The sequence below is a fragment of the Astatotilapia calliptera genome, chromosome 19 (assembly GCF_900246225.1).
Source record: "Astatotilapia calliptera chromosome 19, fAstCal1.2, whole genome shotgun sequence".
Taxonomy (NCBI): Eukaryota; Metazoa; Chordata; class Actinopteri; order Cichliformes; family Cichlidae; genus Astatotilapia; species Astatotilapia calliptera.
The window spans coordinates 9982705-10006539 of record NC_039320.1 but is presented as its reverse complement, the minus strand read 5'-3'; the positions used below and the strand labels follow the sequence as shown (position 1 = coordinate 10006539).

Here is a 23835-nt window from a genome sequence, read left to right as displayed (position 1 = left end):
TATCGTTATCGTCTGAAATGAAAAAAACATCAAGCATAACATCTTATATCGCCCAGCTCTAGTATCGGATCAATTTGGATCTGTAAATCATGCAGATTAATGCCAGTAAACCCCCAGATTTAAAATAACGACCTGGAAATGTGCAGGATATGTCCGCTTCAACTCTGTCATCAACTTGGCTCACGCTGTCCTTGGAATCTGATTATTCCATGAATATGGGAGCAGTTTTCAGTTGGATATAATTGTGCCTTCTGTCTGTAGTAGCCAAGAAGAGATCCCTCCAAACTCAGTCACGACAATAGAAGAAAAGAGGAACAGAATCCAGAGTCATTGTTCTGTGCAAAAATGCATTCAGGTGTCTCTAAAACGAAGCTTTCACACTCTGAGTGAACCAAATCAAACGGGAATTTTCCAGGATCGCACCCTTTTTCTCACAGAATTGATGTGTTTGTGTTTATCTGTTTTAGTTCTGCAGGGAAACACAGTCTAGGTAAACAAAGCGAGAATCTCACTTCATACTTGGACTATAAGTTTAGAATATACTCACTCGATTAGTCTCACATCAAGTTCGGCTGCACAGAATTCATTTTTAGCCATTGGTCACATTAGGATTCTTGAGACCGAGTGAGAACAAAAAGATCAATTAATGGGACCAAATGCTGCTTTAATGTCATACGAGCATGCTGGGAGGGGGGGAAGAGCAACCACTTCAAATGTTGATGAAAGCCAGTTTGGGACTGTTGCAAATCAAACATCCTGTATTCTTTAATCAGTGACGTAAACCTAGTAGAAGATAAACCGAAAGGAAGGAAAAAATGAATTTCGTAGCCTTAAGTAGCTTCAGAACTGATTTACTAGGCTAGAAGTGTTAACTGGGGGTATCTGGGGAAGAAAAGATTGCTTCAGACTTTAACCTTTTCTTCACTCGAGACAGCTCAGACTAAAAGGAGAAATTTTCTCTTCTCTCCACCGCGCAGCAGCCGCGTCTTATCTTAAATGTAAAATAGGTGGAGATAGCATTTAACAAAGCGGAAAAGCAGAGCGTGAGCGTGACCTTAAACTCAGGAAAAGAGTTCCCACGTGTTTTATCTCCTGTCGCAGAGCTGAACTTGCTCAGGAACGTCGAGGCCAACAACCAAGAGAGCGGATCGGCTGCCAAGAGCTCCAGTCTGCTGAGCAGCTTCCGCAGCACATCCAGCTACAACCACGAAACAGAGACCATCTTTGCACTACCCAGAATGCAGCTGGACTTTAAGTCAATTCACGTACAAGATCCGGATGAACCTTCTCTAACGGGTAGGTGACAGTAACACCATAAAAACAATCTGCTAATGAATGAGCTTTTTGTGATGTTTTAGTTCACACAAGTCTGTAAATGAACTGTTGGGATCACACTCGGAGTATGGGAGTGTTTATAAAATTACCTGCGCTTCCTTAAATAAATTAATAAATCAACAAATAATCAGCTCCTCTTGTTTGGAGCATCTGCATCCCAGCTCCGCCTTGCACTGCAGGAAGTGACGGCAGCCCTTCGCTTTGCTCCGCGAGCCTCAGATTCCTGTGACCGTGAACCAGTTCTCGCCCTGCTGCAGGTTCTTGTTAGTGCCCGTCTAGCTTGCAAAGCAATTTCAGAGCAAAACCAGCGCAGTCTTGTGGCAGTGTTTTCTTTGTTTTTGTTTTTTTTAATAGTCGCAGCCCGAATCTGTTTATTCGTATTTCTGAACAAGAACTTAATTATTTCATCGTGTCTCTGGACATAATTTGTACTATTATTTGTATTTCATTTTTGTCCTTATCCACATTTGGAGGTTGGAGGGATTCATACCCGACTCAGTTATTAATTCTAAATGAATTACTTGGTTCAATTTAGACATTAAAACTTGGTTGAGATTAAGGATTAAAACCTCCCAGGTTAGTTTTAGGGGAAAACAACCAAGGTTTAGGTTCCTGCTGCGTCTTACACATCTGGTTTTTGTAGTTGCTATGGTGACATATCTCCCACTTTGCCTGGACAACACAAATTATACTCCCTACTGAAAAACATTACTTACAAATTCATGCTGACACAAAAAAAAAATCATAATTTTCTTTGTCAAAGAACAAAGAGTCAATCTGAGTAACACCGAGGACTCACACAGTCAGCAGCAATGGAAACTTCAAAATAAGAGCGAGGAGATTATCCCATTGAGTTGCATAATATTCTCAAGTATGTAGGAAACCAAAGGTCGTACTAACTCTACATCGATGTGTTTGCTGAAATTGATTTTCTTGGGTTTTTTTGTTTGTTTTTTTTTAAATATGACCTTACAAATCCAATCTCTGTGTTTTCATTTGTTCCAGACTCCAGCAGCAAACCCAAAGTGGAGTGCAGCGTGGTGACAGAGTTCACCGACCACATCTGCGTCACCATGGATGCCGAGCTCATCATGTTCCTGCACGACATGGTGTCGGCCTATCTAAAGGAGAAAGAGAAAGGTTTTGTTTTTTCCATGTTACTCATCGATGTTAGTCTTTCAGTGAATAGAAAAAAAAACCCCAACAACAATGTTTATTCATTTCAACTGCCCACAAATTTATGACTCAACTAGTCACGAAAAAAACACCCTCCAGAGTTCCAAGCATTGTACAGTCTGTCAAGAATATGAGTCATCAAGCCATCGGAGGAGAAGACCACAAGATTAAGCACATCTGTCTGTCTCTGTACTTGTGAAGCTGTCCGCGTGCTGTGGGACAAATTTTTGGGAGCAGCGTGACACGCTGTTACTTTCACACACAGCAGCCAGGTCAGGGAGCCCGACGCGCGCAGCATCCTAATGGGTTTCAAGTCGTCACAAAGGAACAAATTAGCACTCTTTATGCCGGCGACCTCGCTTTCATCACCACAATTAAAACAGCCGTGACTTTGTTCTGTTGATTCTGCAGCAAAGTAGAAAGAGAAGCACTGCGAGCGCTTCAGATTTTCACACATTTGATTAATTCTGAATAATTGAAGTAGGACGCATCTATGTTGTGCTCTGATGTTGTTGTTCACGAATGTGCTAAAAGAGAAAACTGGAGCGTTTCAAAGCAGAGACCTGATTGCCTCTCTCCCTCGGTGTTCTCAGCTCTTTTTGCCCCGCGGATGTTCGCACCTCGGCCCGGCCAGAAGAGCCCCACCGCCCTGCACGATGAAAGCTCCGCGGATAAAGACAAGGACGACAGCATCAACTACACCACGGTGGACTGGAGGGAGTTCATGTGCAACACCTGGCACCTGGAGCCGACTCTCAGGTCAGCTCAGCATCTGTTTGTTATTATAAGATGCACACTTTCACATGATGAGCAGGAGTCCTAAAGCTCACTCAAAAATGTTAGAGGAGAAAATAAAAAGCATCTTTTTCTACGAGTTTGTTCTCAAAGCAAACATGATTGCACAAACCAACAAAAACAAACAATGCAGCAAAGGTTTAAAAAATTGCTTTCATTTTCTGTTTAGTTAGTGTTTGTGCTGGAAACCATCAAGAAATGATTGTGCCGTTTCACCAAGATGTGGAACAGCTGAGCCCCAATTATGGCCTACTTTTGTTCTGTTTGTTGGATTTTTGTGGGTTTTATCATCTTGTAAAGACTCTTTGAATATTTTCGATTCCACAGAGATGCCGATGAGCTATTTAATGAGCCGGGTTGTAAAAAGTAAAAGTGCAATTAGCCCATTAAAAATGCAAGTTTTGAAATGAACAGAAAGATGCGCTGTCAGTGCTTGGTTATCTAAATGTTATATATCGATTTTTACTAATATTAGTAACTCTTCTATATGTGAGAAGAAATGTGTGATGCTAGTTTAGGTGGAGCCAGTTAAAAATTAGATTCACATCAATGAATTTATAGCTGTATGATTAATAGCCCCAGTAATACAGTAGGAAAAAGACAGTATCATAGAGAGAACCCGACTCACGAACAGACGACCTCTGAGAAGGCACTTGCAGGTGATTGCAGGAAGGAAGAACTCCTTTATCACAGGAAGAAATGTCCTGCAGAGGCAGGCTCAGGCAAGAAGAGGAAAAAATAAGGACCAAACTCAAACTTCAGGAGAGAGAAGACCAAAGTTAATGACATGCAGAAGTAGAGAAGAAATGCTCAGTGGGAAGTCTCCCAGCAGCCTGAGCCTGTAGCAGCGTAACTAAGGGATGGTTAAGGGTCACCCGATCAGCCCTAACGATAAGCTTTATCAAAAAATAATGAACAGAGGTATAATTTCACAAATGGCCTGTACAGGATGAGCAATAACTTTGCAGTGCAGTATCTCTTATTAACCCCCTTAGCCTTTTTCAGATGCTAGTTCATAATTACTAATCGTTAGTCTTTTGTGAATTTGTACAAATGCAGCACAAACACTAAATAAATGAAGCATCTTAGTCCCTTCACAAAGACTTTGCTTCATTAATCCAGGAAAGAACAAAGATTTTAATTTAAAAAAAAGAATATTTTTGAATCTTTATATGAAATATCTTTGTACAAAGCAACAGCTTCCCCTCTGAGATTCAAAAGGAAGAAGCAAATCCTTTAATGGAAAGAGACGTGCAGCAACAGGGAGTCTTTTCATGCACCTTTAGCAATGCTTAAACTTCACCTCTACCTTCAGGCTCATCTCCTGGACGGGTCGGAAGATCGACCCAGTTGGCGTGGACTACATCTTACAGAAACTGGGCTTCCACCATGCCAGGACTACAATTCCCAAATGGCTGCAGAGGGGTGTGATGGACCCACTGGACAAGGTGCTGTCAGTACTCATCAAGAAGCTGGGCACCGCTCTGCAAGACGAAAAGGAAAAGAGAGGCCGAGACAAAGAAGAACACTGAGGAACTCAGTCATGCCACTGGAATCAGAGCTGTGCAAAATGTTTCAACACTAGTTTTCTGTATTTAAAAGGCCACTACTTTACGATGTCCAGCATCCTGCATAGTTGTTTACTGTGGTGCTTGCCTCTAGGGGTTGCGACTGAAGCGTTTTGCACTGCTGTTTTTCGTTTTCTGTACATTTTGAACAAATTAGCAAATGCTAGCATTATTTGATTGCTTTATGGGTAAAACCCTGCCTCTCTTACCTGTTGTAAATGACCTTACTGAAACCGCTTCAAAGTTTATTTTAAGGCTTACCAGTCGTTCATGAGAAATGATTTCTTAAACCATTGCCTTTTTCTCTGTTTCCCATGGAACACATGGTGGGTATGCTTGATGTAATTTATAGCGCAGCTTCGCGATATTTAAGAGGAATTCAGTGACGTGTTCTTCATTCTTGACACGAACAAATAAATCCTGGGAGATTTTTCTTAAAATCATCCCCTCACTCATGAGGATGATATAAGCTTGTAATTATAATTTGATCATTATTTATGACTATGTGAAATTCAGCGTCTGTATGATGTATTAGCTTGATGTGTCAAGCTTCTTTGTCTTTTTTTTAATCCACACATTAGAACCAATGTATATAGTTAAATTTCTTAAATGTGTTGATTTCGTAACTTAATAAAACTATTGCCATGAAGTTTTAAAAAATAAAGCTCGAGTCTGTTCATTTTACACAGCTTAAAGGTAGGCTACCTGTTCCATGAGCTTTAGGAGTTTTGTTGTAAATCACAACCACCAGTCCTGAGAGAAAAAGTGAGTTTTCCCCAACTGGTTATGAGTGGTAGCTGGGAAACTGATTGCTAATGTCCCAGTAATCCAGGCCTACAGATCGCTCAGTGATTCCCTGTTAAACAGCTTTCATTGTATCCTCCATCCAATGTCCACATAATGTCACATGAGGCAGCTTAATAGAAGTCCATGGGAAAATATCCCTCAGCTCTAAAATCTTTAAACAGTTTCCAGATGACTTTATGGGTTCAGTCGCCGATATTTCATATCTTGTTTCAAGACCCCAAGATGCCAGCAGGACTTGATGGAGGGATGTCATTTCTGCTGTCTTTGGTGTCTAGACCTGCCTCTAGACGGACTGGTTCACAATTGGATCCAGTTTAAGAAACAAAGCCCTTTTTTTTACCCTTTAAATCATAGATTACATTTGGCCCGCGAAGCCATACCAAATTACTATCAGAGCTGGCCTACTGGTATTATACAGCTAATATATATATTGTTTAGTATTAAGCTTTGCTTGTTCCATATTCAGTTTTTCAGCAAAACGTGTTTGAGTCCATAAGAAAAGATTCATTCTTATATCTGGAGGAATAAATATATTTCAATAAATATTGTCAGCCCACGACTTTGTTCCAGTTTTGAATTTTGGCCCACTGTGTATTTGAGTTTGACACCCCTGCTTTAAATGAAAGGGCAGCACTGCTTTTTTTTTTTTTTTTCGTGTCTAAAAGCCACTGACTCACGAGCACTTCATTCTCAGATCTATGAAATGCATCTTTTGTGTTGATACTTTTCCAGGAAATGTCAGTCAGGTGTTACAGGAACAGTGTCTGATGCTTTTAAGTGCTTCACATGGTTTAAATCAGAGCTGTAATGGTATCTGCATTAATACATTTCCTTTCTTGAGGCAGTAATTTGCTTCACCTCTGGATTTTTGGAGGAGGTAATGAGTGCTCCTGTAAGACTCTTTGTAATTGAACTCCTACTAGTTTCCACTGATGTCTGTGAGGGGGGAAAAAAAACCTCCCCACATGTCACCGGCTTTGCTCACCGCGGGGTTTTGTTAATACATTACTCTGACTGTAAGACCCCCTTCCCCACCTCTCCAGTGCTAATCTCTTCCTCCGTGCCTTTCCCCCCTCACCACGAGCCATGTTCCACTTTTGGTTCCATGCCATGCTTGTTGAATTTTTGATGGTGCGTTGGCGGGTGGAGCAGGGCACGCGGCAGCACAGCAAAGGGGGAAGAGAACTGCTGCGTTTCCTCTGTGATGTCTGCTGTGAGAATGCAGAAGTGTCACCTGAGGAAAGGCAGACCGCTCAGTATGAGAGCACACTCAAGTCTTTGGTCTCGCTCGCCAGGACCGGACATTATTTTTGATTTTTTATTCTGCCTACTCCACGCGCTCTCCTTTGAAGTGACTTCCGATTTGCATATCGTTACTGCATATTTCTTTTATTTCCTTCACTTCCTGGAGATACAGTATATACATATAAACATGAGAGCCAAGCAAATGACCAGTAGATGGAGTCAAAAGCCAGTCGTCCTACAAACTGAACACCTTAATGACACCTCCCTTTAGTGTACTGCTGTGTTCCTGAATTATAAAATAGAAACGGAATAGAAGACATTAAAAAGTCATGAAGTGGCCAGAGATGTCAAGCAGCTTATATTGGATCCGTCTGGCTCAGACGCTCTTTGCTGGAGTTACCAGGTCCAGGAAGACTAACAAAGACCATTAGGTTGTGATGACAACAATCTCCATTTGACAGATTAGTGTGCAAAACACCGTTCTGAAAAACTAATTGTAGAATTAATTTCAAAATCACTGCCAACTCTAAGTGCAAACTTGGTGGTGGTGCAGACCAGTCGCTCTGGTTTTCACCAAACTGAGCTGGACAAAAGCACCAGGGTTCCTTTTAACCTCACAAACTGGGTGAGAAACTACATGAAAGTCGTTAATTAGCATGTTTTTTTATATCTTCTGTGTTTGATCACAGCAAGAAAAAAAATGCAATTGCAAAAATTGCAAGTCATTGCCACATAGTAATGCCGGGCATCTCCGCATGAGAGCCACGCTCGAGTCTTTGTTGAGGTGCCAGAGTATGTCTTGAGTTTTGGGACAACAGGAGAGAATTCACCTAGACTAAAAGATGAAATGAGTTTTTAGCCTTGCTGTTGTTGTGCATCTCTTTAAGGTTATTAAGTCTCTTTGTTTCATTTTGTGTTACTTTGCACTGTTTTTCCATCTGTGCTCATTTTGTCTCTTTGAACCCATTTGTATTCATTTTGCAGCCTCATAATCGTTTGTAGTTACTTACCAAAAGATCTGGTGACTGTGGAGCACATTTGAGTACACTGCCGTGAACATTGCCATGTTCATGAGACAGTTTCAGTTTTATGACATTGTTCGTTGTCCTGCTGGAAGCAGCTGTCAGAAGATGTTCACCGTGGTCAGCAACAGTACTCAGGTAGGCTGTGATGCCCAGAGTGTGCCAGGATAATATCCCCCACCCCATTACAACACTAGCAGCAGCAGCAGCCTGACCCATTAATAAAAAGCAGTCCAGATCCATGCATTCCTGTCATTTATTCTTTAAAAAGAAACCTAATTTAAAGTTCAGGTTGGATACAAGCTTTTCAACGTGCGTTTCAAATTACATTTCGAATAGTAATACTTAAAATATTGTGACAATTTCAATTTCAGCCTCGAGTAGTTTTGACCTTGGGAAGATGAGATGGTAAAAAAAAATAAGCTGAAGCAAAAGCAGCATACAGAATACAAGTGAGAGCATAGCACTATAAAACAAGTATATCACCTTGAGCTAGTTCAAACAGCAGCAGCTTGACTTCTTGTTTATCAGATGTCATCACATCACCTCCGACATGACTGCTCTTTATTGGATCCTGCAAGGAAGACTTTACTGGTCATTTTTGGTCTCTTGCCCCGAGCTACACAGCAGAAAGCCTGGGTGTATGTGCTTACATAAAGGGGGGGTCTAAAATTTTGACGTCAGGGCCCTTGGACTTTAGGAGGGACCATAGATACATTCATGGACAGCAGCTGGATAGCGTAGTGGTAAGACTACACATCTTTGTAGTGGGAGTCACAAGTTCGATTCCTGCCTGGGGTGTCTGTATCCAGTAGGGTCCTAGACCTAGAAAGTGCTACATATGCTACGGCAAGGAGGAGTCAGGACGCCAGAACAGTGGGGGTAATATCACAACCCCCCACTCAGAAGAACAAAGCGAGTCAGAAGATCTTTATCTTGGAGGAAGTCTAAGAAGCTGAAGATGGAACTGGAACCTACAAACCATCCCCCCTGTGGCTGTGCTCTAGCACCACTTCTCAGGCTCAGGTCACCCTATGGATTCAGGCAGTAACAATCAACTTTGGTGGAAGATGCAGAAGGTAGGTGTACTTGTTCATGTCTTGGCAGGAAACACCTGCTTTGACATGTCGTCACCTCCTTGGCTTAGGTAGTTTATCTTCTTGTGGTTAGTGTCCTGGTGATGTTTATGAGCACTATTGGGTGATCTGAATAGCTAATATAAGTAACTTGCTTTAATCAAGCTTGGGGGGGGGGGGGGTTTAAATAAACAAGTAAATAAATAAATGAAATCAAGATTTATTTATTTATTTATTTATTTATTTATTTATTTATTTATTTATTTTTAAAATAACCAAGTATGTTACTCAATAAGTTTGTGGCCAACAGAACAACGAGCAAAAACCATGTTGAAAGCTTTATTTGACCTTCTTTGAGCAGGTACCAAAATCTGTCAGCATTCATGCACAAAATACTTCAACAAGCAACAGAGACTGCGATACCAACATTTTGAAGAAAGAAGCAAGTGAATACAGTGAAGAATGAAACACTGCAGCATTGCAGTCTCTTTTCTTAGACGTGTTGACACGAAACGCTCCCCAGGTCCAAGGAGTCGGCTGCAGGTTTTTAAAAGAGATGTAAGTGTTACCAGCGTATGGATTTGGGAGCACAAAAAGGTAAAGGAGGGTTAGGCTGGGCACACATTAAGTTCTCTGCACACCTACCCTACAGATAAAACAGTGACTACAGCAGATTCAAGTCTAAGCAGACAGGGAAGGCTTTATCATTTGAAACCCACAATGCAGTAAGAGTAAAAGAAAAATAGAATAAGAAGCAAAGGATAAAAGCATACTTTATAAACATTGATGAGATTATTCAAAATAGCAATATAAACATTAGTGACAATAATTATCAGGATCAGTTGTAAATGTTACCAGTTCAGTGTCACAACTTTTCCACAACTACACAAATAGTCCCTGAGAGCAGTGTGGGGTTGATCTTTGAAAAATACTCACAAGTTTCCCAGTAAAACTGGAAACGTACTTTTGCTTTAAATTGTGCTCGCTTCTTCTGTTGGTATGTTGTATTTGTTGTAACCTTTGCTTCCATGACGGCCAGGTCTCTCTTGGAAAATTAAATCTCGATGAGACTTTTACCTGGATCCATCAGCCCAAGCTGCGAAACACTGCAATTATAAGAAGACACCCATAAGTGATTACATCCAGGAAGTGGTTTTTTGTTGCACTTTTCTGTTTTTTTTTTTTTAAATTACTGTAATTTTCATGTGCTAAGAATTTAATTTAACTGATTTAAGATCTCACTGCTTCTTACTTAAGGTTTTTTGTCTTTTTTGTGTACAAATAAATTCACATAGAAGGTTCAAACACACAGATCTGTTCATACACACTACTGACTATCACAGCATGACCAATAACGAGCCTTTAAAATACACTAATTACAGAGTGTACACAGTCTCAGTGGGTACAGTGAGTCACAGGCTCCCAGGTGGTGTGTTTTGGTTGAAAAGCTGCTGCTGTGGCACACTTCTGGATCATCGCAACACTTAAACATTTTTTTTAATCAGTGTGTGATCAAATATGGAACTTTTCCATCTTTTAACTAGCCAGTACTGAGACATTTTTTTTGTAGTGTCTGTCCCAAATTACAGATCCTGATTCTCGTTGATGGTGAGAGAGACCAGTGAAATGTTCAGGCTTTTAATAGTTTCTCAAATATTCGTGTTCGAGCATTGCCTCAGATTTCAATGTGTGAAAAACAGGAAGTGTGTCAATAAACAACTTTTCAAAATAATCTATCTTGAAAACTATTTGATATATGAAGCCAAAATTTCACAGCAATCATAAATGTTCAAAATTATTTATGCAAATCGATGGTCAAGCAGAAGGCTTGGTTGATTTGAAATGGAACAACCCCCTCTGTCCAATAGAGGCCATGCCCCCGCCCGGAAGCAAAACTTTGTCACTGTGTCCTCTGACGGTGGTTATCAAACCCGTGCATGGAAGAAGACTCGTTTAAAGACGAAAAATACAGAAACAATGCATCAAAGTGCATTCTTCCAAGATTTATGCATTCACATGAGATGAATCCCTGTAAAACTCCACATCAAAGACGGCTCCTAGATTGCTGACCGTGTAGCTGGTCAAATTAGGAAAAGCATGAAGTAAGCAGCTCTGCAGTGCAGAGCAGTTAACTAAACTGTGTGGCCCAAACACAACATGCTTAGTGCTGCTGGTGTGGGAAACAACAGCTGGGATTATTCTCCCTGTTCTGTTCTTATGCCACAACATCTGCTTTCTGTGGGGTTTTTTTGTTTGTTCACACAACATTTTATGAATAAAATAGCTCACCTGTCTCTCCTCCACTCCTCAGTAGTTCCTCCCCATGCACAGTGGAGTTTTTCACTCTCAAACAGCCACTGAAATTACAAGTTGAGGGGAAGATAAACAAGCGTCTCCATAAACGCAGTTGCATGAAGCTATCATTTATTCAGACCAACAGAAACACTATTCTTCTGATTTCTTTCATTTTGAGAAGAGAGAAAAACATGAAGAGTAAAATATTGAAATAACATTTGAACCAAATAAGTCACTTCCTGCCACTGGAAATGCCTCCAGTCACAACTGTTAGAAATCCCACAATGCACCTGTAAATTTACAGGTCAAATAAACTACCACAAGCGCCCAGAACTGCTGTTTGCAGATGTTACTGCATTTGTGAAATATAGCCTGATTACTGTAAAATAATATATTATTTTATATATATATTGACATCACATCCTTGATGCCACTTTAGAGCCACAAGACCTTGTCAAAGCAACACTAACAAAACTATATAGAGGAATACCCATATTCCCAGGCGCACACACACTCTCACACACCTTTTGACTAGGTTGTTTCTGTGCACATTAGCCCTTTTTTTGTTTTTAGAAAAACAAAATATGCAAGAAGGATGGAATGACGGCTGAATGAGCAGAATGCCAGGAAAATCTATTCAAATTCTGTTGAATTTGCCAGGGATGTACTTAAAAATGTAAAATCTGCCAATAGACTACAATTACAATGTCACAACTATTTTACAACATACTGACTTAAATGACACATCACCAACAAAAGGAGTTGGTATCTACAGCAGGAAAATATTGATCTTTAAAGATGGGTAAGAGGCAACAGGAAAGAAGTATGTTACCCTATTTTAAGGGGAGAGGGGGTCGGCTTACCTTATTTAAAGTGAAGATCACAACATCGAGTTTTCTGGGATGCAAACATGTTAATCACCCTGTCGTTGAAGTCAAACGACACCAAGTGCTTTAGAGTCTAAAGCAATGCGGTGTCCTTCATCCAGGTGGCAGGCGATGTTAACTTTACCCTATTTCCAATGTGACTTGTGCTTCATTCATGTTTCCTAATATTGTCAGATAAATACTTCAAATCCACAATTCCTTGTTGAATTCAAGCTGTGTCTCCTCCAAAAAGCAGGCATGGGACACAGTAAAGTGAATTCCTGCTTTCCGTTAGCTAGTCCTTTCGTTGAAACCACATAACACAAACTTTACGATTCTGTCGTTTGTGTTATTTGAACATCGTTTCGATGATGTGGTCCCAGTCTCTTAACCTTTTCGTCCAAAGATATAGAAGAAAATATACAACTAAGTAAATAATCCACTTCGGTTATGCTAACGCTCGTCGCTGCCGCCATATTGATTTCGCTTCCTGTCACTCGTTCGCCAAAATTCCCGCCTCTGGGCTGAACAGCAAATTAAGGGGCCGTGACCTGACGCCTGTCACTCACTACTCCATGAAGATGAATGGTAGCTGATGCTGCGGTGCATATGCTTTGAGAATTGACTATGTGCACGAGACAATGCTAACTTCCTGAATTTTGTGTTTTTGTTGTTTCCTTTATCTTTTCTGAGTTCTCTCCTTGTTACGAGAAAATATTGTTCGGTTTCTTTAAGTACCCCATGCACAGGGCAAACGAATTTTATTTGATTAATTTATTGATATTATTGGCTAAATTTCATATACATAAGTCGAAATTTTCTAACGCAAAACCATCCTTTCGGTACTTTTTAAATGAAACCAAACAATATGTTAAAACCATACAACATTCTCAAAATCAAAAAGCTGTCAAAACCATAAACCTATGTTCCCTGTTCAATATCATGTGATTCTATAATTGACTGTCTATTTTGCTTTTTTATACGAACCCCCTGACATTGTGTTTGCTATTTTGTATTTGTATATCTGTATTTTGTGCTTTGTCAATAAAACGTATTAAAAAAAAACAAAAAAAAACAATGCTAACTTCCTGGTTTGAGACCGGATATGGGGTTGTGCATTTCCGGTAGCTTTACTTTGCGGTCAATCGCTACTGCGAAGATATACTCCAAAATCATGTCCAAAACTCGAAAACGGAAAGATTGCGTTAAGTTACAAAGAGCAGAAGGTGGGAACACTCACCACTGCTGTGTCATAAAAAATCTAATTGTTTACATCACTCAACACAAGCAGAACTGCATCACTGCAGCAGAAGACACATCGTCCACATTCAGAAGCACATCTCTGTATAGTGACTGGTCTCATGATCTAAACAGGCAAATGTTCAGCATTCAAACTACAGGTGAAGAATAGTCAAACCAGATGTTTCCCTGTTATGTCGAGATCAGCTAGTCAAGTACACACCTACACAGCATGTTAACAAACCGTGAAAAAAGCTACACAAAAAATGAATGATTGCTGGTAAGGGTTTCTATACATTAGTATTTACGAAGGGTATGTTGTGACTTACCTTCAAAATTACAGCGGTCCCTCGCTATAACGCGGTTCACCTTTCACCTCGCTGTTTCACAGATTTTTTTAGTGCAAGTTTGCATGCTTTTTTTTACATCACATTGTGTCCTGCGTCCTGATCGCTGCAGACGATCTCCTCCGTGACCTCTCTCCTGTACAGTACAGAATCGCTGCAGTGTGACTCTGAAGTGCAGTACTGTATGTCCACGATGTCCAGGAAACGTTTTGCACCGTCAAAAAATAAAATTGGCTACTTGATTTCACCTATCGCTGGTTATTTTTAGAACATAACACCCACGATAAACGACGGACAGCTGAGAAATATAACATTTGAATCCCTTTTCTCTTTTTCTCTGAGGCGCGGGGGAAAAATATCGACAAGTCGATGAACATCATTTACAGATATATTGGGTAAATGCCCGAGACATCTATAGACATGTAAATCGCCGCTTGATTCATTCATTTGCTTAACTTGTTTTAGACAGTAAACAGGGCGCGAATAGGACACCGGAAACAAAGCTCCCCACAGGAGTTTCCGCACCGGAAGTAGCATATGCTAACGTGCACATAGTCAATAAGCCAATGTAGCTAAATCCTGTGGGGGTTTTTTTTCTTTTGACTATTTGGTGTTGTTGCTGCACTTCGTTACACCAGCGTTTAAGTAATCTGTTCTAAGATTATTTTAAATTTATATAAATATATTTATTTTTTATTGAAAAAGATAGGAGGGCTTAGTCCTGTCAGCCCATTCATACCAGCGGTCCCTGCCTGCATGTGTGGATAGCAGGGTGAACGGTGGCCTTGTCCCTTGCACACAGAGATTTCTTCCAATTTTCTGAATATTTTGATGTTATTGTAACATAAATGATTAAATAAAATTCTTCTCATAGTGATAAAACATTATTCTAAATTCATTCCAATATTTTTAGAGGCTATTTCTTTGATGCTCTTTTTATACTCAGTCTTGTTTCTAAACCTAATTAGACTTGAGCTCTTCGTTTTCACAAAATATTGAATTTCTATGTTCTCTTGTGAATAAAAAATGGCCTTATTATAGTCACAGTTGCATTCTGTATTTATTTACAAGTTACGCAGCTTCACAACTGTTTTGGACCTGAGGTTGTGCCCTGCCAACAACACACGAGACCGCTTTGAACACCTTAAACTGACACAGATTTTTTTCTGTTAATAATTAGAGTTTTATTTATTTATTTCCCTCAGCCATTACTGAAAATTGCTTTCCAGGGGAAGAATATTTTTTCTTTACATCTTCAAATCATCATCTTGTTATGAGAGGCCTCATTAGCCTAATGATGGAAACAAAGAGCAAAGGCATGATACTTTCAAGGATATTGAAAACCTCTTCAAAGCTGTCTTCTAAACCTTGCCCTACAGAACAAATGTGCCCACGTGGGACAATAAAGTCAGGTCCATTAAATTGAATACCAGAGAGCGCTGTTATGACGTACAGCTGCTAACCTGTTTTAATGCAAATGTGCAGATTGAGATTTGAGCGTCTTTTTGATTGAGTTTGTAATTGCTTGTTCCACCTCATTGGCTTTACCTGATTTAATAATTCATTATAACAATATGCCTCATAAACATTAGAAGGGGAAGTTGGTAGTTGATAGTCAGATGTGGCTTTTCTCAAGTGTTCACTTACTCATTCTCTGTTTGAGATGCGCACATGGTACCTCAGGGGCTTTCCTCACTCGGTGATGACCCCACTGACGACCGTGTTGTCTGAACTGAACCGCTATGAACATCTGCGCCAGCTGCCACATCTCTTTCATGTAAGGTAGCTTGAATGTAATGCTTCTGTACTAACGCCAAGGAAATCTGCTTTCAGGCCAACTAGCTAGTAGTAGTAGTGGCTATCTTCTGTCCCACTTATGCCCCACTGGATTCACGGACACTTGGTTTGTGGCTTTGCTGTTAGTCCACTAATAATATGGTGCCAACAGCTTTTCTTAAAGCTGCACTAATAATGACTGTTTTTACATTCGAAGTTATAAAGTCTCTTACTGCATTGCTAAAGGGGATGATGTGGATGATGATTGTCCTCCTTCAGCCGGTCCCTTTAAGGGCCACCACAACAGATCATCTGCCTCCATCTCACCCTATTGCATCCTCTTCTGTCACACCACCACCTCTACATGTCCTCCTTCCCTACATCCATGAATCTCCTTTCTAGTCTTCCTATTTTCCTCCTGTCTGCCAGCTCTATATTCAGCATCAATATAGCCACTGTCCCTCCTCTGCACATGTCCAAACCATCTCAGCCTTTCTTCTCTAACATTGTCTCCTAGTCGTTCACCCTGAGGTGTCCTTCTTATGTTCTGATCCTGTTCATTTTGGTCACTCCCAACAAAAATCTGAGCATCCTCACCTCCTGTCTTTTGCTCAGCACCGCCACCTCCAAACCATCCATCATAGCAAATCTCAATAACATATCGCAAGCCTTCCCTTTCACTCTTGCTTGTATCCTGTCACAAATCACCCTTGACACTCTTCTTCACCTTTCTTGTGCAATGTTTGTTGCTTTCATATTGTTGGCTCCAGGTATTTAAAGTCGTCGACCTTGACTATAAGTTGTGGATAACTTTAAGGCCTAAAATCCTCCTGAAAACTGAGGAAAATACTTTTTTTTGCGATGTCCTGCGACTTTAAACAGGTCATCCCCTTTCTATAATTTTAATGGGATTCACAGGGACTGAAAATATTTTGTAGCCTTAAGTGGCCACTCCAAAATTTGCTATTTTTGACACCTCGGTGCTAAGTACATTTTCAGTCTGAGGTTGCTGCTTGCTAAAGAAATTTCAGCGTTGTGTTTATGGGCTCATTTGATGCCTCCAAGTCAACAAAAAGGAACAAACCTACAGAGAATTATCACCCATCTCACAGACATCTCCTAGACGGGGGATAATTCACAGTCAAAGTTAACAACAGTGAGTAAGCTGCAGCCACACATTTACAGATATTTTCTGCAGGAATGAGTAGAGACCAAAGTAGCTGACGAAAGCACATTTTAACCACTGATATTAGCATTTCTGCTGCTCAGTGGACGTTATGAAAGAGCAGATGGACGTAGAGAATCTAGATCCTGCTAAGGTCAGTCCAGTGCAACTCTGAATGTCACAACACTCAGTACTAGCAGAAAATGTTTCAAACCAGTCAATTCTTTCAGGAAATTACACACCTTCAAGACCAGAAGGCATGTCAAGCCACTGACCGCTTTCTGTGGCACATGTCAGACTTATCTCTGGCAGCGAGAGATAAAGTCTGCAGGTTCATCCAGACAACCCACAGATGGCATTGACACAGCTTCATCATCTCAGGAACGCACACACACACACACACACACGGGCTTGCATTGTTGTCTACAAAAGGCAATTTCAGCAGAGGTAGCCAGGGTGCTAAAGGGTGCACAACTCTTTGCTGGCAAATGTCATACGGGCAAGTTGATTCTGCTCATTCGTGTGAATCATTAATGAAATGAAGGTCTGTGGAGGGTAGGGGTGCACATCTTCACACTTTAGCTGCAGTTATAACCTTCCTCCCAAATCCTCTCTTTTTGCTGATTTCATCCAGACTGGTTGGTTTAGTTAAACATCTCTCAAGGCACAACATGAACTTTAGATATGTCTGCTATCACAGCTTGTTCCGTGACCCACGATTATTCAGATTTATGTAAAAGAGAACGTGAGATGTTTTATCCAAGGAGTATTTGCATTAAAAGCCTTATGGGCTAATCACCACTTCTTAAATAGTGGATATGAGCGATTAAGAGGGGAGACTCTTATACTCGATACTATCTCTGCAACTTCATTTAGTATTTTCGTCCGAGGAGTTCTGACAAATGTCCTTAGGAATCATTATCAAATATAGAGCTCTGCTGAGAACTCAAATTGTAATAGGTACTCCACGTGTAAGCAAAGGCCTTTAAAAACAAACAGTTTTGAGTAAATTAGATTATGAACCCAAGACACACAGGCAAGAGACTGCTAAGTCTTAATTCCTTTAGACCTTAGTGCACCCGTTCAGATTTGAGCATGAAATTTTAATGGACTCACTTAAGCACTAAGGTGGGTATCTGGCTCGGTGCAGTGCTGTCTCAGAGCCCATCTTTGTAACAGGCCGCTGATAATTTATCCTCTGGAGTCGCACGCTTCCTAAATTGTCCCAGAGAGCTCCGTCTCACGTTGTGTTGTTTTGTCCTGGTACAAACTCCCACATGGCAATAAAACTGATTAATTACATCTATACAGTTATCTTTGTGTATCTATCTATAAAGATATATATATACCTGCAGACAACATCTGAATATCTTTGACCTTTACTTTTGGCTGTGTGTTGTGATCATTGAAGATTTAAAGGTCATATCAAATAAATGTAACGTTGACCATTTGTTTCTTTAGAGTAGGGCACTGACCCCTTATTTATGTAGTATTAGCAATTGCACCAAGTCCATTTCGTCACTGTTTTAGACTTTAATTTGAACTTTTCTAACACCCATGGCTGACTTCCATTACACTTTTATTGACTTGGACCCCACAAGGGGGAATTGTATTTGGACTTCTCGGCGTATAAAACTTAAAATAATGACAAAATACACAGAAATGCTTCAGCTGGGGATGTTGGACACAAGGATTGTGTGCTTTCAAAGGTTATTTCTTGTGCCATCGAACAGTTTGGAAAAGGCAAGACAGATAGAGGGAGGCTGGCATATAACAAATCTCCCAGGGGAAAATTTTGAATTTAGAGCAGTATGAGTTCAGGGTTGCGTCTTAGCCAAGAGACTCAGCAGGACGCCACTTAATCCATCTCGGCTGACAAACACCTATCAATAATGAAAGTGCCGGAAAATGGAGTGGGTGATTCCTTTCGTCAACTGCCAGATGATCGAGACATTTGACTTAAGCAGGAAAATGGAGTGCGACACTCGTCTACATGCAATAAATGCATTTCCAGCTCTTCACATAAGCATTAGCTCAGGATCTGTCACTTTAAGTTTGTGGAGTCGGAATGCTTGTTTATTATCACTGTAATAACCCACTCCACCCAGCTTTCCTTTCAGCCTGATGTGTGGCGGGTCTCATCTGCAGGCATTGGAGAGGTGGTGTGGCTCATTTCCAATCAGTGACATTGGTAACACCTGAGTGCTCAGCGTGCCAGTGCTCTATAAAAGCTCTCAAAGCTCAGCTGCTGGGTGGCTTTCCTTCCTCAGACAACCCATTGAATTTTGTTTTAGGGTTTTCATTTTGAAAAACACATCCACATACAAAAAACCCCCAATGTTGAACCCTGTGAAGAACATGCAAGAGCAACAGATGGCAATATAAAACTAACTGTACAGAAATGTCATTCTAACAAAAAAAACCAACACGACACACAGTCTGACATCAGAAAAGGAAATGACGGTGAACAAATTTGACATTAAAAGGCAATTGCACAAATGTCTACATATAAATGCAGAGATGAAGTTTCTGAAAATGTTCACCTCTTAAAAAATTCATTTTCGTTGACCTAAAGCACTAGTTACAGTGTTGTGAAAAAGGATTGATCCCTTTCCTGATTTCTTACTCTTTTTTCCCCCCCCTCATATTTGTCGCACTTAATTGCTATCTAAACCTGCCTGGCCCTGTATGAAAAAGTAGTTGCCCCCTAAACCTAATAACTCGTTGTGTCACTCTTGGGAGCAAGAACTGCAATCAAGCGTCTGTGATAACAATGAGACTTTCACATCACTGTGGGGGAACTTTGGCCCAGTCTTCTTTTCAGAATTGTTTAAATTCAGCCACAGTCGAGCGTTCGTCCAGAAAGAATGGGCTGTTTAAAGTAAAAAGTAAGTAAGTAAAAGTTTATTCATATCACTTTTCACAGACATATGTCACAAAGTACTTCACAAGAAAGGTAACAAAACATAGTACAGACATAAATACATCATAAAAACTCTGGTCTAATTGAAAGCTTTTTGAAATGAAAATGGCCTTTTAAGGTCTCCACTGAGTCCAGACACCGTAGAAATAGAGGAAGTGCAGTCTTGGTGCAACAGCTTGGAAAGATCGGTCCCCTCGAGTTCTGAAACAAGTGTGGGGGACCACTAAAATAATAATGGATTGGATTTATATAGCGCTTTTCAAGGCACCCAAAGCGCTTTACAATACCACTATTCATTCACTCACTGGTGGAGGCAAGCTACGGTTGTAGCCACAGCTGCCCTGGGGCAGACTGACAGAAGCGAGGCTGCCATATCGCGCCATCGGCCCCTCTGGCCAACACCAGTAGGCGGTAGGGTAAAGTGTCTTGCCCAAGGACACAACGACCAGGACAGAGAGCCCGGGGATCGAACCGGCGACCTTCCGGTTACAGATACGCTTCCAAACCCCTGAGCCACGGTCGCAGTTGTGATTCGATGACCTCAAGTTACAAGAAGAGGTATGACTATGAATCAAATCAGCAATATACAGAGGGGCCTTTCCCTGTAGTGCTCTGAAGGTTAAAACTAAAATCTTCAAATGGAACCTAAATCTGATTGGCAGCCAATGTAGCAACTTTAAAACAGGAGTTATATGAGCTCCTTTTTCTGAGAAAGTCAGTAATCTGACAGTTTTGAACAACCTGGAGACGAGCCAGCCCTTTCTTGTTTAGACAGGTAAACACACTGTTACAATAGTCCAGTCTTGTAGAGACAAAAGCATGGATTATCAAAAAAAAAGCAGGTTACAGATTTAAGTTCTGCTCCAAAGAAAAAGCTTCATCAAAAATGACACCTAGATTTCTGAGGTTATGCCTCTGTGAGGGACCTAAATCACCCAGTCGCTGTTTAATATTGCACTGTCTGGTGCAATATTAAGCTGATTGTCATTAGCAAAAATATCAGGAAACTGCCGTATTATCTGGCCTAAAGGAAGAATGTAAATTAAGAACAAAATAGGTCCCAGCACAGAGCCCTGAGGAACTCCACACAGCAGCTCTGTATATTCAGACGTCATCTGGTTTGCAGACACACTAAAACTCCTAAAATCAACCCAGGTATCGTAATCATATTCAGTCCAGACTTTGACTAAACCACTTCAAAATGTTTTTTAGCCATTCAGAGGTGGGCTTGCTGGCATGCTGCATAACCCCAGTGTGCTTGAGTTTCATAGTACAAACTGATGGCCGGACATTCTCCCTTGGAATTTTCTGGTAGAGAGCAAAATTCATGATTTCATCAATTATGGTAAGCTGTCTAGATCCTGAAGCAGCCCCACACCATCACACTACCAACACCATGTTTGACTGTTCGTATGACGGTCTCTTTATGAAAGTTGTGTTAGTTTTACACCACTCAAACCTTCCAGAAAGTTGAGCTTTTATCTCATCACTCCACAGAGTTTTCCCCCAAAGTTTTGGGGCTCATGAAGACATTTTTTTTCTTAGCAAATATAAGACGATCCTTTGTGTTCTTTTTGATCAGTAGTGGTTTGCAAACTTTGCCCAGTCTTTTTCTAATTGTTGAATCAGGAAAACTGACCTTAACTGAAGTAAGTGATACCTGCAGGTCTCTAATGAAGTAGCTGGTGGGCATTTGTTCAGTGAGAGAGGTTTTCAGGAGTGTTGCTGAACCTATTAAGTTCCATCTGCTACACAGTTGTGTGTTTTTATGCAGTTGCAGCATTTCATATGTTGCCTTTGTAATATTTTGAATTAAAAATGTAGAAATTACTATGTTGTTTTTCCTTTACATTTCACACAGACATATGATTTTACAAGGTCTGTAGAATTTGTAGAGTTTGGACAGTAAACGCAATGCACTACATAGTTAAAACTGTAAAGACTGATTTAAACACAGCCTGGAGAAGGCTGGTCTTACCTATGAGAAAGCAGTTCTCGAGGAGTGACTTACTTTGGTGTACAGTGTTATGTAATCCATAACATTATGGGTTTCTGGATCAAAAGTTACTCCTAAAAGCAAGAAGGAACTGTAGAAAAAGAGATAAATGGTATGAATAGGAAGCCAGGAGAAATGCAAGAAAGCATTGGACCTTAGGGTGAACTTGGAGGAACCATGCCCCTCTTATTGTCTGCAGAGGATTACCGTCTGATTACTTTCCAATTTGAACAGAAAAGGTTTTACAGTACAGAAAAGATAGAAGCTGAACCAATTTACAGCAGATTCCTTAATGCCAAGCAGAGAATTCAGCCACACAAAGGCTGCCCTAAGATATGGAAGGATTAAAACAGCAGTTTCACCTAAATTCACTTACCTTTTAACATTGGATACCATAATCAGGGGAAAACTCAATTCTGGGTATTGTTAAAAAACAGATAGAAAAGTTTAAGAAATCCCTTACGTGTCAAAACAGCAAGTTCACCTCACCTGCTGCCCCTGGAGGAAAACTTTAAAACTTTGCAGACAGTGACATCTGAGATGTTCCAAGTTCACCCTGACAAACACCCCTTAGAGGGAACAAGAACAACACTTTGGGAACATGTGCATCATTACTCTACAGTCGCCAGGGACAAAGGAGGGTCAGGGTGAAAGAAAGTACCCCACCAGCAGCGATCAGTGATTTAGGCCAGGCATCTGAGCACAACTGGTTTTGGTGAAGTATTATTTTCAACACCAGAAATATGCCTACATTATAAACCTGTAATGTAAAATGCAAACTTAGGAAAATGAGCACAAAACTGTGGGAACATGTGCATCATTAGTCTCCAGTCAAAAGGGACAAAGAGTGGCAGAATCTAGCCTACTGGGAGCGATCACTGAATAGGGACAGGTTTTTGAACAAACTGGTTTTCATGGAGGATTATCTTCAACACCAGATATAAGACTAAAAAAAATATATCCGCAATATAAAAAACACAACCCGAGAAAAGCAACACTTTTAAATATAATATCAGAGGAAGAAAGTCACTTTGAAGCCTTGAATTAGGCTTTTTCAGCATCACAGAAGTTAAAGATGGAAGAGTGAGATCCAGCACGATGCGCTTGGATTGGAGAGCGCTTTAAAAATAACTGATTGATGGTTGGACGTCTATTTCCTTCTGCACTGTGGAGCTTTGACCAGATGTTAGGACTGCATCACACTTGGATGGAATTTTCCCTTCAATCTAAAAAATTTATTACATATCAAAGTTTAAAGTACTGAAATGTAGAGGTGACATACAGATACCTTAGTCTTATTAAAGTCTGAGCTACAGCTTTAACAAGACTCAACTCAGAAACAGTAGTAGATGTGAAGCCTGTCTGCCTGCTTTAGGTTGTGCTGTGCAGCCTGTCATTTGCTGTGTTGGGTTTCAGTCCCCTGCAGCCCCGAAATTTCAGTAAAACAATAGTAATACTACTGCTACTCAGTACTGATATTACTTTTAGATATTGGTTTCTGCTTGTTTTCTTTACACAGTACAGTTCTTTACACAACCTCTTAGTTCTAAGACCAAAAGGTGGAGAGCACCAGGTATTTAAACCCTAGTGGAGGTTGTCCATTAGGTGGTCGTTAATCATGTATTAATCATGTATTAACCTGTTACATGAGCCAAGGGGTGAAAAGGTGTGGAAAAAAGGTGTTGGTCATTACCACCTGAGTTTTCAGGTGAAAGCACTTTGACACCTATTATGTATGTTATCTGTTGAAGTCACCTGTGGGTGGGGGCTGAGGTGCCTGGGTAGGGACCTCAAGACTGTTGCTAGCTGGTGTTAGTGATGGTCGTTCACAGTGGAAATAGATGGCCTCTTTTACTCCTGTAACCATCTGTCTTCTCTGTCCAAGATGTGAGCATTGGCATCCTTGAAAGAGTGACCTTTATCCTTTTGGTGCAGATGTGCGGCTCAGTCTTGTCCTGTCGAGGAGGCTCTTCCAAATTGTGCCATGCGTTTCTGAAATGGCTGTTTGGTTTCGCCTTGGGATGAACCAGTTTTTGTCTAAGGAGCATGGCACGGTATTTGATTTGAGCCACTTCCACCCTAGTGCTCAATATCATCTTTGCTGGTCTTGTAATGTTGTAATGTTACCTGCAACAAATTCAACAAAGGTCCCAAATAGATACTGTTGCTTTAGTTACATGGTACCAGATGCATTTAATGCATCC

The 23835-nt window shown here is 40.6% G+C and overlaps 1 protein-coding gene and 1 long non-coding RNA gene across 15 annotated transcripts in view; one reads left to right on the top strand and one right to left on the bottom strand.

The window, feature by feature from the left end:
* kiaa1109 (KIAA1109 ortholog) overlaps positions 1–5493 on the top strand; it is a 72881-nt gene extending 67388 nt beyond the window's left edge. For all 12 annotated transcript variants that reach the window (XM_026152434.1, XM_026152445.1, XM_026152443.1 and 9 more), the window contains 4 exons: positions 1102–1296; positions 2341–2475; positions 3105–3270; positions 4622–5493. In XM_026152434.1, the coding sequence (XP_026008219.1) occupies positions 1102–1296; positions 2341–2475; positions 3105–3270; positions 4622–4838 (713 nt within the window). In that variant the 3' untranslated portion in view covers positions 4839–5493. The remainder of the gene's footprint in view (positions 1–1101; positions 1297–2340; positions 2476–3104; positions 3271–4621) is intronic.
* A 2799-nt stretch (positions 5494–8292) lies between these two features.
* Positions 8293–13013, bottom strand: LOC113012341 (uncharacterized). Of its 3 annotated transcripts, none has more exons than XR_003270685.1 (4): positions 12183–13012; positions 11314–11381; positions 9989–10130; positions 8293–8522 (listed from the first exon to the last, which is right to left on the bottom strand). It is a non-coding gene; the product is annotated as an uncharacterized LOC113012341 (long non-coding RNA). The 3 variants fall into 3 exon arrangements; XR_003270684.1 differs by lacking the exon at positions 8293–8522 and adding an exon at positions 9350–9561 and having other exon boundaries at positions 9961–10130; positions 12183–13013; XR_003270683.1 differs by lacking the exon at positions 8293–8522 and adding an exon at positions 9350–9561 and having other exon boundaries at positions 12183–12789.
* Between the last annotated feature and the right edge of the window lie 10822 nt (positions 13014–23835).